This window comes from Molothrus ater, chromosome 3 (genome assembly GCF_012460135.2).
Source record: "Molothrus ater isolate BHLD 08-10-18 breed brown headed cowbird chromosome 3, BPBGC_Mater_1.1, whole genome shotgun sequence".
Taxonomy (NCBI): domain Eukaryota; kingdom Metazoa; phylum Chordata; class Aves; order Passeriformes; family Icteridae; genus Molothrus; species Molothrus ater.
In genome coordinates this window covers 31,985,898-31,999,061 of record NC_050480.2, presented here as the reverse complement: position 1 = coordinate 31,999,061, position 13,164 = coordinate 31,985,898, and the positions used below count along the sequence as shown (strand labels likewise).

At 35.6% G+C, this 13,164-nt stretch overlaps 1 protein-coding gene across 9 annotated transcripts in view; it reads left to right on the top strand.

The window, feature by feature from the left end:
- The window catches only part of CEP170 (centrosomal protein 170), a 95,880-nt gene that overhangs the window by 64,214 nt on the left and 18,502 nt on the right, over window positions 1–13,164 (top strand). For all 9 annotated transcript variants that reach the window (XM_054514168.1, XM_054514172.1, XM_054514167.1 and 6 more), the window contains 2 exons: window positions 3,408–3,534; window positions 6,474–8,282. In XM_054514168.1, coding sequence (XP_054370143.1) covers window positions 3,408–3,534; window positions 6,474–8,282 — 1,936 coding nt within the window. The remainder of the gene's footprint in view (window positions 1–3,407; window positions 3,535–6,473; window positions 8,283–13,164) is intronic.

The window sequence follows — 13,164 nt, the reverse complement described above, 5'->3', positions numbered from 1 at the left end:
AATGTTTTTATTTTCTACATTATAAGCTGCCACTTGCCAACCAAGGTAAGTGTGATTAAAGAAAAAAAAATGAAGTAAATGGAGAACAAAAAGAATATTATTATTGTTGTTGTTCTTATTATTTGTTCTTACCTGTGAGTTTGGTTAATAAAAATACTGCAGGCATTTCGGCCATGACCTATCCCTCCAACTTCCATTTAATTTTCAGTGGTCAGTTGTCTGTGCTAAACATGGTTCTTGAATAATGGTTTATCAGCATTGTGTTTGATGTGCTTCAGTTTTTTGGTTGATTTGGGGTTTGTTTGGGGATTTGGTTTTTTGGGTTTTTTTGTAAGACAAAAGCTTAGAAACCTGGTTCTTCATCTGTAGAGTCATCAATGCCATTGACTACATGTTCTGTTGCTGTTTTAAATGCCTATTTTGTCTTTCCCACTGAAGATCAGATAAATAATACTACTGACATTCTGAATATTGAATTTCATTCATGTAAATATTTGCTATATTGCTTCTTAGAAGTGGAGAATTTAGAGGCTGTATTTCTTTTTGTTTGTCCTCTCAAATTACTCCAACTTTCTGTCTTGTAGAACAATCCATTTAGTTTGAAGTTTGATACTTACTTTTTTTTTTAACTTAGATGCTATACTGAAATGTAGGCTGATGTATCACCAATATCACAGGGCTGCGAAAAGGCCAACAGGACCCTTGGAATACCCAGGAAATGCTCTACCAGCAGAAAAGGGCAGTGTTATCACCATGGTGAAGCTTCCCCTGTAATAATAGCATTAGAACTGTTAACATTCTTGGTTGAGAAGGGTGGATACAAGTCTAGAGAAGGTACAAAGTCTACTCAGATTGTAACAGGAATGGAGATTTACCTTACAAGAACAGATCAGTGCTGTTCAATTAGTCTGGCAAAGTAACAGCTGAAATGGATGCAATTGCTGGGTTTTCATGTATAAATGGAGTACCTGTAATAGAAGAGAAAAAGAACTGTTAAAGATAGCTGTCAGTGTTGTTCCAGGAATAACTTGAAGACATTGCCTGTAAATAAGTCAGGTATGGAAATGTGGAAAAAGATCATCACCCTAGAAGCATATGGTTCTGAAGCAGGTATAGTGAGAACTGCTTTTAAGGCAGCAATTTATGAAAAGATGAAATAATATGATTCTTACAACTTGAACTGTCTCGAGTTATGTGTCTGAAAAGACATCTAATTTTTTAATTAATTTTATTCACATTATTGAAATTTATTAAATAATAAAAGTTAATCTGCTCTGAAATGCCAAGAGCTGGACATGCTTTTAGGTGTAATGTGTGTGTGCTGGGGATTTTTTTCAGATGTAGAGCCTGAAGCCCTAAATCGTCAGGCTGAACAATAAGCCCACAGAAATCCATTGTTACATTTTTGAAAGATTTCTTACTCCTATTGAAAGATTTCTTACTCACTTTGTATGTGAGATAAGCATAAGAGAAAGCAGATTTAACACAAAGGCAAAAGGCTGGTATCTCATAGATAAACCCAGTTTTTCTGAAATATTAGGAAATTGCTTTTGGTATTCAAGAGAAAATTTGGAGGATTGTATACTTGAGAGCCTGTAAGATGCCAATTGATATGGGTTATAGGAAGAACATTAGGATATCTAAACATGACTTTTTAGATACGTGTTTTATAAACCTTACACCTTCTGGATGTGCTTAAACTAGTATGAAAAGAAACAGTGTATTTTTGATATTATTTATGCTTCTATACACAGAGACTTGGCAAAGCACACATTTACATTCACTGCTATGTAGAAACCGTTTTTTGGCAGTGTCATTACAAGAGAAGATAATTTATCATGTTGTTTCACGGCAGTTAATCTGCAAAATCTTAGTATGTTTCTCCATTTTGAAGTAGAATTCAGATTCTGACACATACCTGTATCTCAGAAATTGGTCAGGTGGTACAGAAGGAACTAGTTGAAATTTTCTGTTGCAAAGATGATTGGGACATCTATCATATTTGGATTTGGCTATAATTAGTTGTTTTATTAGATAGAAGTTCACTAGTACAGATAGGAAAAGAGAGATTAGTGATAGGAAAGAAAAATGAGGTTTTGGTATTTGCATTAATGCAGTGTGTTTTTTGTAATATTCTTACTGGCACCTCACATTGTCTTCGGAAATGCCCATAAATAACAAAAACACTGAATTGCCTTCCTTTGCTATTGTTATACTTGAATTTTATAGCATTTGGATTTTAAAAAATTAATTCAAAATATGGAAATTTGTATAATCGTTCAAAAAAATTACCTGCTGCATCTCTGATATACTACATTCATGATATTCTGGAAGAGATTCATGATGTTGCACTCGCACTAACAGGAGAAATTCAACATTGTCAATTCAAGCTTTTCAAATGTCTGAGTAACTTTTAATTTGACAGAAGTTGTCATATAGTAGGTGACATTTTTCACCATTCTAGTTCTGCTCAGTAAATTTTATAGAATGTACAGTGTTGTTTCCTGGTCAAAGACTAGAATCCAAGACTTGTCAAGACATTAGGCAGAAATCAGTGTTTTGAGTAGAAGTGCAAAGATTTGAAGGGCTGGTGATGTTTTTTGGAGATGTAAGGAGAGAGACTGCTAAGATATTTGATAGGACAGTAACATTGTACTATAATTAGAAATCAGATTTTGAAAAAAGGATGCTTTAGTAACACAAGTAGATGATTTAATTCTATGCTTTTCTTACATTTTAAAAATTTTCAAGATTTCAAAAGGCATACCATCAAGAAAAAAATTAATTTCCTTTCTGGTTTAGGTGCAAAAACATTGTAAAATACTGATGACATTGACTTCATTGTTATGCAGTAGGATGGTTTAGAACTAATCTTTGCTTCTTTTTTTGTTTAGGCCAAACAAATAATCTGAGCTTCCTTTCCTTTCCATCATAAGTTATTACTCTTTCAGTCCTTAAGGTAGTCTTTCTGTAATGAAGTAAATACAATATTCCATCTGGACAAGAGGGTCTTCTAAACCGGTAAAATGTCACTTTCTTGTCTTCCTGAAGCACATTTTTAATTTTTTAACACACCCCCACATCCCATGTACTTTTTCTGCACTTCTGAGCGGAGGATTGAAATAACCTGATCTTAGAACTAGCACATGTTCTGATACATTTTATAGAGGTTCTGGTGTTTAAATGTTCACTGCACTAGGAACTGTTGTTTATATAGTACTGATTCAGCAGCTATGTAGATTTTGTTTATTGTTTGCCATTCTAAAATTTATTGAGGTAAACTATTTTTTTCAACCTTCTCCAGGAAAATAGTGTCTGACCTATCTATTCAGGAAAAGCCTGGAAAGATGACATGCTTTTTTATCAAACAGTTATAATTTTTCTTCTGCTGTTTTTTTCCTTCTTAGGAAGGCTCTGCTAACCCTGGAAGTAAACGTTGGGTGTCACAGTGGGCCAGTTTGGCTGCTAATCACACACGTCATGACCAAGATGACTTGAGATTGGAGTCCTCTGTGCCTGCTCCATTAGAAAATGGTATTAAAAACTGTTCTTATTGTCATAATTTATGCTGAAACACCTGTGAAAGGGAGAAAAGAATGATTGAGTACTGTACTTAATCACTTTTTTACTCCTAATGCCTCAATTTCACGTGAGATTCTTCTGTGTCATTGAGTAGAAGCAGCATAAAAACAAGCTCAGCAGTAGTGGTGTCTGCATGGTAGTTCAGTGCCAGTATTACACTGAATGGTACTAAAACAGGAGAGTTCATAAACTGTTTTTATTAGAGAATAATATTAGAGAATATTAGAGAAACTTTCATTTAAATACAGTTTGGGTTGGTCCGCATAGTATGTTTCTTTCCTTGCATCTTTCTTAGTCTAAATTGGACTTCATGGTAATGATTATTAAACAATCCAACCTGAGATACTTCAGCTGAAGCATAGCATCCTTTCCTTATCTTGGAAATACAGAAGACCTTTGATATTTCTTGAAAAACCCAGAAACTTTCTCTTTAGCAATGAGCAACCTTATCTCCCTTTCTTGTGAGTGCCAGATGTTCAGGGCATGTCTCTCCATAGTTTAATTATTCACATTTGTGATTTTGAAATGGTTTATTCTTTAATATCTACACTCTTGACTGTAAACTTCTCTTCTGCTTTTTTCTTCCTGCAAATTTCACTTTAGAGGTTGTGATCATCTTTGGGAGAAGTTGTACAAAGAAGTTTTGCTTTTGGTGTTGCATAATGCATGTATCTGTACCAATGCATGAAAAAATTCTTATCAGTGACTGCTGCTCTTTTGTAGCTTTTCCTCCACTCATAAGCATTGAACTTGGCCTAGGATACCGAAAGTCAAAGGAGATGGAAAGGAGTAAAATTAAATTATCTGATACACACAGAATAATGGAAATCAAGAGCAAATTTTGCACTATTTGACTAGGATACCGAAAGTCAAAGGAGATGGAAAGGAGTAAAATTAAATTATCTGATACACACAGAATAATGGAAATCAAGAGCAAATTTTGCACTATTTGAAAGGATTGGGTGTGTACATACAGACACTTAAAATCATTGCTATTGGGACTGATTCTTTGGGTGGTTAATTGGGAGCTTTGGTGGTCTTTTGTGTTCTGTAGTTTTAAATGGTCACTTTCAGATGAGGCACTACTAGGATCTTTCTTCTTTGGAGAGGTAAAGACTTTTTTTACCATTATGAGAACTAAGGTAAGAGTTAAAGGGAAGTAGCATACCTGCTCTGCAAGAACTCTAAAATACTAAAGGGGAGATAAAGCATTCAAAGCACCAAAGGTGTAATAAGAATAAAATTTAGTACGTACATCTAAAAACCAATTCAGAAAAGATGTCTTGTTGACTTAGATGCCTGTATCTTCTTTAAAAATATTGGTATTTAAACTTCACATAACACATACTTACAACATGTAGTTGCTAAACAACTCCATGCCTTTTTTTTTTCTAAAGGCAGTTTGAAATTCACCAGGAAGCAAGTCACATGCATATATATGTATTAAATATTTGATCTAGTAGTCATGTCTGAGAGAAGTCAGTCTTCACAGATGGCAATCATAAAGATTTTCATTAAACCTTCAATTTGTTTCATAATTTTCAAGAAAAAAAACAGTCCTGGAATTAGAAAATCGTGCTTAGATTTCAGAGGTACTTAATATTTCTCAAATTAGTATCTTAACATAGATTATAGAAAAAAAAACAACTGTGAGTCATTTTGCATTCTTCATCAAAGGTGTGACACTGCAAAGAGAAAAGATAGATTGAAGAGCATGGATAGAAAGTAGCAGGTATACATACACCATGATGGTTGATATTCAATTAATTGCTTAGAGGATTCTTGCAGAGAAAGAAACCCTATACTCCAGTTCTTACTCCTGGAGCAACCAATGTTGGTGGCAAGCTGTGATAGGAAAGTCTCAACAGGGCGTGCAGAGCAGTTGCTTATAGATCTCTCCTGGCAAGAAAGGGATTTGACAGATGTGTGTTACTAAATGTGTCACATTATATTGCAACAGCAGACAAATGAACTGCAAAAAGAATTTTTTCTATTCAAATATTCAAAGTCAGGGCAATTTATAGAGCAATTTAAATCACTTTTGAGTAATAAAGGCTTGTTTCTGACAGCACAACTGCTGTGTTTGTTAAATGGGCAAAGAGGGCACAGTCATCATCACTGTGGAAAAATAAATCTTGGTTTCTGAAACACTTATTCCTTGCAACAGTCCATGGGATGCCTATGCTTTTCTGATGATGGAGCATTCATTCTGTGTACACTGAGAATTCAGTGAAAGTGCTTTAGCACTAATACTGCATTCTTTTGATGCTTTGTATACAGAGCATTCTTGATGCATTTCCATGCATTTTTATACTACAGTGTCTTGTTTGGGATAAAAACATTATTTTTGCTTTTTCAGCCATAGTAATTTCTTTGTTCATGAGTGGGGCTTTTCAATATTGCTGAGAAGTGTCTCCCAGCACTGCAGATTCTTGCCTGAATGAGGCAAGGTCTCACAGGGAGAGGCTGTAGTCTGTCCATGAGACGGACCTCAAGCTGTGGAACAGGCAGGTAGGGAGGAAGAAGGAGGATTTTAATCTCTTTTTGATAGTTTTGAAATCTGGTCCTAAAGGTGTTTAGGAATGTAAGACTTGCTTTCCACTCCCTGTTGTAATGGTGTGCTAATTGATATAACAGTGATTTCTGACCTATTTTAACCTACTGTGAGATCATAAAAACTTAGTATGATTCAGCTGGCTAAAAGAGTTCATTAAATGTTTTTCTTCATGTCTAAATATAATTGATCTTGTCATAGAACAGCAGGATGGACTGATGACTTTTTCAGTTCTGTTTTATGTTGCAGACTGCCTTACGCAGTCTTAAACATTTAATCTTTCTATTTGGCTAGCTGTTGAATGTCTTCTCAAATATTTTTTCTCTTTCATGTTTAGACACAGACATCAGTGAGTCTGGTATTTCTGTAAGAAGTGCTGGTTCAGCTGCTTCTCTGACCAGCCAAGCTGAGCGAAAGAGGAGGACACTTCCACAGCTTCCCATAGAAGAGAAAGTAAATGAAAACTTAAAACCAAAAACTGTATCTCATCAGAGGTCAGAAATAGGTGAAAAGCAAGACACTGAACTTCAAGAGAAAGAAACTCCAGCTCGTGCCTCAGATGCTAAGTCAAGCAGAACAATGAATGGTCTTTCACCCAAAGCTACTGGAGACAAAGTGTTTTCTTTTCCCAGCTCTTCTAGTAAAGAGAGAGTTGAAACTGGCAGAGAAACTTCTGTGGTGAAACAAGCTTTAGCAAAAATTCAACAGCAAGAAAGAAAGGAGCAAGGACAGTGGGCACCTGCAAAATTATCCTCTACAAAATCTGCTGCAAACCAGATTGAGAAAGGTAGGGAGGAGATTGTTATGTCACCGAAAACTTTGGATAATCAAGAAAATGCTCCCGGACATGTTACAGATAAAGCAGAAACTAAATTGGCACAGATTGAGGGAAAAAGAAGAAAAAATGAGGAAATCATTAGAGGACAAAGTCCTAAAGTACTTGCAGGAGATAAAAAGGAATCTTCAAAACCCTTAGTGAGGCAAGGTAGCTTTACTATAGATAAGCCTAGCACAAATATACCTATAGAACTTATTCCTCACATTAATAAGCAGAGTGGTTCTGCTGCCCCTTTAGTATCTGCAAACAGGTTACGTGACAGAAGTGATTCGATGGACACTGATTCCAGTATAGATACAACACTAATTTTAAAAGACACAGAAGCTGTAATGGCTTTCCTTGAAGCTAAATTGCGTGAAGAAAATAAAACTGATGAAGGTCCTGACACTCCTAGTTATAACAGAGATAACTCCATATCACCAGAATCAGATGTCGATACGGCCAGCACAATCAGTCTAGTTACTGGTGACACTGAAAGAAAATCCACACAGAAGCGGAAGAGCTTTACAAACTTATATAAAGATAGATGTTCCACTGGTTCCCCTTCAAAAGATGTTTTAAAATCTTCTACAAGTGCTAGAGAAAAGATTGAAAAGAAAACTAAGAGTCGATCTTCAGATGGTGGGTCTAGAGCTGACGCTCGCAAAACGGTGCAATCCAGTGGAAGAATGAGGCAACCATCAGTAGATTTAACAGATGATGACCAAACATCCAGTGTACCTCATTCTGCCATTTCTGATATCCTATCATCTGACCAGGAAAACTACTCTGGCAAATCACATGGAAGAGTTCCTTTCGCCTCAGCAGATGAACTTGTACATTCCAAGATGGAAGGAAAGTCAGCTAAATCAAAAACCTCTCCTGTTGGACTTGGGCAGTCCAGTAAATCTACCACTCTTCCAAGACCTCGTCCCACAAGGACTTCTCTGTTGCGCAGAGCCCGCCTTGGTGAAGTCTCAGATAGTGAGCTTGCCGACGCCGACAAGGCTTCGGTCGCTTCCGAAGTGTCCACTACGAGTTCTACGTCAAAACCTCCGTCGGGGAGGAGAAACATTTCCAGAATAGACTTACTGGCCCAGCCTCGCAGGAATCGACTTGGCTCTTTATCAGCACGCAGCGACTCTGAAGCGACAATAACTAGGAGCACTGCCTCGCCGCGTACACCAGAAGCAATCATCAGAAGTGGGTCAAGGTTGATCTCAGGAGGAGACAGTGCTAAAGTTTCTGCTAGAACTCGAGCCAATAGCATTTCTCGACTTTCGGATTCAAAATCCAAATCCTTGGCTTCGGCTCATAATTCTCCCTCAGGTATGTGAGATTATTTGAAATAATTTTGTACAATACTAGATGCTTTTAACATGTCGATTTTTAAAAGAAATGGTTGAAGAAACCGCTCTTATGAAACTGTTGAGTTTTAGTTGATGCAGTCTTTTTTCTTTGGAGTAAGAGGCTTCCATGGCATTGTAGAGGTTTCTCCTTTAAAATCATAAAGCCAAGAAACTGTAATCCTTCAATTCTTTGGATATGTTTTCATCTTGAAACCACTAAGAACTGAATTGGGACAGTCAAATGCGTCAACAATAATTTGTTTTAGTGCAAAAAGAGTCAAAAGATCTCTTTGCTCAAATCATGGCAGTAGAAGTTCAGAGGTCAGCAACACTACTTAGTACATAGGAGATATAATATTTATTTATAAGTTAGGCTTGTAAATAGGCAATCAGATTTTTTGATAAGAATAATAACGTTGAAGTAATGAATTGAAAAACTATGTACTACCTAACTAAATATCATCAAGAAATGTCTTTTTAAGGGTTTGCCTTATCTTGGATTATTTCCCATTTTGTGTTCCAAATCATGGCGATTTATGAGTCCATCATGATTTCCAGATCATGTTGATCTTCTTTTGCGTGGTGGCTATTCTACCTTGTCTTACATTTGGAAGGAAAAATCCGCACAGTCTATGAATTTTAACCTACTATTCTGTTAGAAGTTAACATAGCATTCTTAGTGCAAGCAGTGTTAGAGCTGGTAGGTTTTTTCAACAGCAATATTAAAGCTATCAAAATAAAATGCGGTAATTATAAAAAAGTGAACTTTCTTGTGAAATGAGTATTTAAAATAAATGTCTGCTTGCTTTTAGAATTGTCATGCTAGCAGCTTTACCATATTTGCAGTCAATCCACAGTCTCAGAATAAAACTGAGTAGCTTCCAGTGATGTAGTGCTCTGGAATTTTGCTACATCCCATTCAGACTTGATATAAGCCACTGTGATACTTAATTTCCCACACTCCTGCTGTCCTTCTGTTGCTTGCATATCGTAAGTGGACCATGTCAGGATTCTTAGCATTATATATTCCCCAGGTACTTAGTTTTGCTGCATCATTTATTGGCTTAATATAAATTTCTGCTGAGATACACTGCTGAATTGTAGAGTTGACTCTGTGTGATTCTATGACAGGTGTCTACAAAGGTACCCAAAACAGATGACCCTTTAAATAAAAATTTAGTCTTTTCTTGACAGATATAATTGGAAAAGCAGCATGTTTTCAATTTTAATCAAAATTTTAAATTGTCAATGCTGCCTGAAAGGTGGCAATGCTAGGGTAGGGAAGTGTCAGTTAAGGCTTCCATATATTTATTTTAATAATGAATACTAGTTTACATTATGATAATGCTGATTTCTGGAAAGGTAAAGCCCAGATTTTTTTTTTCACTTGACTACTTTTGTTTTTCGCAAAACTCTGTATGAACTTTGAGTTTTGTGTCCATGTGAGGTATTGCAGGCTTCCTAGACTTCCCATGTTGCTGCATTGAAGTGGTTTGCTGCTTCTGTTAAGGGAAGTGAGTGTATCTTTCTCTTCTCACTCTATTAATCTATCATTTTATCGTCTTTGCTAAATGTTCCTTTTTCCATGTCCCACAGTAAAAGTTTACTGTAGCTTACATAAAACACTGTTTTCAAGAGAGAAAAGGTGCCATCTTCTCATGGGTACCCCAACATAATAATCTAGGTAATTTTAAAAGACCATTGTTAGAAAAATCTACGGTAGTAGTAGCTTCTGTCTTATAAAACTGTATCAGTTAATATATAGCAATGGAGAAGTCCATCAATATAAGGGCCAGAATCTGAAAGTAATTAATGAAGCAGTCAGATACTTTCAAAACAAAATCATTGCTAAATAAACCGATTAAGTCTTGTTAATACATAAGTAAAAAATATTATTACTACTGTTTTGGATTTAGAGTTCTGAATGTTGTCTGTATCAGTAACATTATTGTGTAATTTTTTTTCTGATTTATTTTGGTTATTCTTTAGGAAAATTTGAATTGCTTTGAAATTGGTGTAACCTTCTAGTGTATATAGGAGTATATGTATAAATGCATCTCCAACTACATATAGGCCACTTTTAATTCCTCAATTTAATTTTGTTTCTAGAAAAGTCAACAATTAATTTTAGCACTTTTGGAAAGTACTAATGAAGTGCTTGACTAAAGCACCTCAGCTGTTTGGATATGTTTTACTTCAGGCACATATAATCAAGGTGTGACAGGAATGGATTTTCTTCTCTCCCTGGACATAGAAAGACTGGAAAATTAATGATTATTACCAGTATTGGGTTGGGGATTTTGTTTCCTTTACCAGAGGACTAGCTTCTCTCAAAATGTTAAATATGTTCCATGGGTTATCTCATCAGAGGTCAGTTAACACTACCACATTGTAGATCAGTAAACACTGGCAGCCTCTTAAATCCAGCCCACAAAGAGCAAGTTATTTCTGCACTTCCCAAATCAATGTTCAGACACATATACCTGTAAAAAGAAAGCAAGAATAAGGTGTAGTTTCTGGATTTTTTTTATTTTCTTGTACTTCATGTGGATGAATTGCAACATGATAGGCCTAAAATTATCAGAGCTAGCAGCAAGTCTGTAATTTCAAGAATCATTTCTAATCTTGATGCAGTGAAGTATTGCTTACTTTTATATGAAAGGGCAAGCAGATAAATGCAACAGCTAGGGTGAGAACTGTTAGCATTGAAGTCATTACCAGAGTGTTTCTGGGGTAGGAGGCTTGATAACTGAGAACACTGTGAGGACACATGAAGACAGAGAATTAGTAACTTTATAGCACAAGCAGTGAAAGGTCTGGTGAAGGCACTGCCTCATCAAACAGTAGAGTGTGATCAATAAAAACAGAGGAGCCCAAAGACCTATTTTCACAACAACAGAGGGAAATTGAAGATGATGTTACAGAAGGAGCTGTGTGTCAGGAATACAAACGGCAGGATCAGCCGCGCGAAGCTGCTAAGCTGCAACTGTAAAATTGGGCATTGAGTCAGAACAGAGAGACCTTGAGCAGCCAGCTGTGTTTGGCAGCTCTGCTGCCTTGCTGACCTAGCTGTCATTGCACATGGCTGGCAGATAGGTTGATCAAAGCTGTTGAGGTAACTGTGGGGGAAAAGAAATTGATAATTGAGAAAAAACAGCCCTTACTAAGTAGATTTTAGTAGCAGCAGCTTGGAAATGGATGCACCTTGAGAAGTCAATGCCTCAATCAGAGTAGAATACATTCTAAGTAGTATAAGGAATATATTCAATAAAATTTATTCTCAGATCTTTGAAGTGAGAGTATGTTGTCCAAATCACCAAACTTACCAGCTTAATGATTGTCAGGACATTGTATTTCTCACAGAGTAGTCACTAAATTAGGTTTGAGTGCTGATTATTTTAGCCAGGGTTTTGGAGGATTTTCTAGTTAATGGTACTGGTATTCACAGTCTTTGGTGTCTGAGATAAGCAACTGCACAACAGCTTTCAGAAATGTACATAAACTACAGTGACATTTTGGGCCTGCATAATTTAAAGATAGTATTAAAAGCATATATATGCAAATGTATAGCTACCTCACTGGGAAACATGCTTGGATATGCTTGTCATGAATTTCACAACTTTGAGATTTTTACCACTAGGCCTACAGTAACTTTGTCCTCATATTAAACACATTGATCATATGTAACACCCCAACATTTCAAGGCCTTAAAATTTAATGGTCTTAAAATTAGGGGTTTTATGATACTATGTAATGTTACAAATGATTGTTAATTATTTCATTTCAGTTAGTATCTCTGAAATGTTTAAACCTTTACAAAATTCAGTATTTTTGATTGAAAGATAATCTTTTCCTAAAAAAGTGTGGGTGGAAAAGAGGACCTAAGACTAATTTCATAAATATATTTTATTTAAGCAAATGCTTCTAATCTGAATGTTTTAAATTGAATTAACGTGATAAAACACTATTTTGTACACAGAGAAATCCAAGCTTCTCCCAGACCCAGACCCTGATGTTGAAACTTACAGTGGTAGAGTACTAGAAATCAAATCTGTTTCTGATATTTCACTTCTCATTCAATTTTTAGTTTTTAAATATATTATTACATATGCTCATTGTACAGTGCTGAGTTGCTGAAGTATCTCACTTGAGAGATTTTAACATAAATTTTATAATTATTTTAAAGACTATAATTCTAACTGGGAAAAAGAATTTAAACAAAAAGGGATGAAAAAATGTGGGCCCAACTCATAAATCTCTTTGGACTTTGGTCACGCATTGCTTGCATGCTGTTGGTGGGAAAATGTACTTTTTCTGCTCGTGTTTTATTTCCCTAAGATCAAACAACTTTGAAGCCTCCAAAAAAGAGATCAGAAAGTGATTGGAGAGACATTGTTACTTTCCACAATAAAGTTAGAAAATTTAAAAAAAGTAGAACTAGACATCATTTGAAACCCATATTTAAACCTGAAAAAATTGCACCAGCACATGTTTGTTTTCAGCAGTTGAAACTTCAGTATTTGTATGAGGGAAGGGATGTAAGCTTATACACCAATGTCATATTCTACATACCATAATCTTTGCATTACACAAAAATTACTTCATTATTTGTTACTTAAATTCATATTGGTGTATACTTCATTTGTAATGCTCATTTTTTAATGTATCAGGAGAAATCATTATTAGTTCTTGAATTTTTTAATACTAAAAACCAGTTTACATCATTTGGTTCTATATTTTTCAATCACCAATAGGTGGTCACACACTTAATTCATTTTCTGCAGTACTTACAGAGCCTCATGAATGTCAATGAATTTGGGGTATTAAATCCCCTGCAACAATTTAGCAGGCTGTGGTGATGA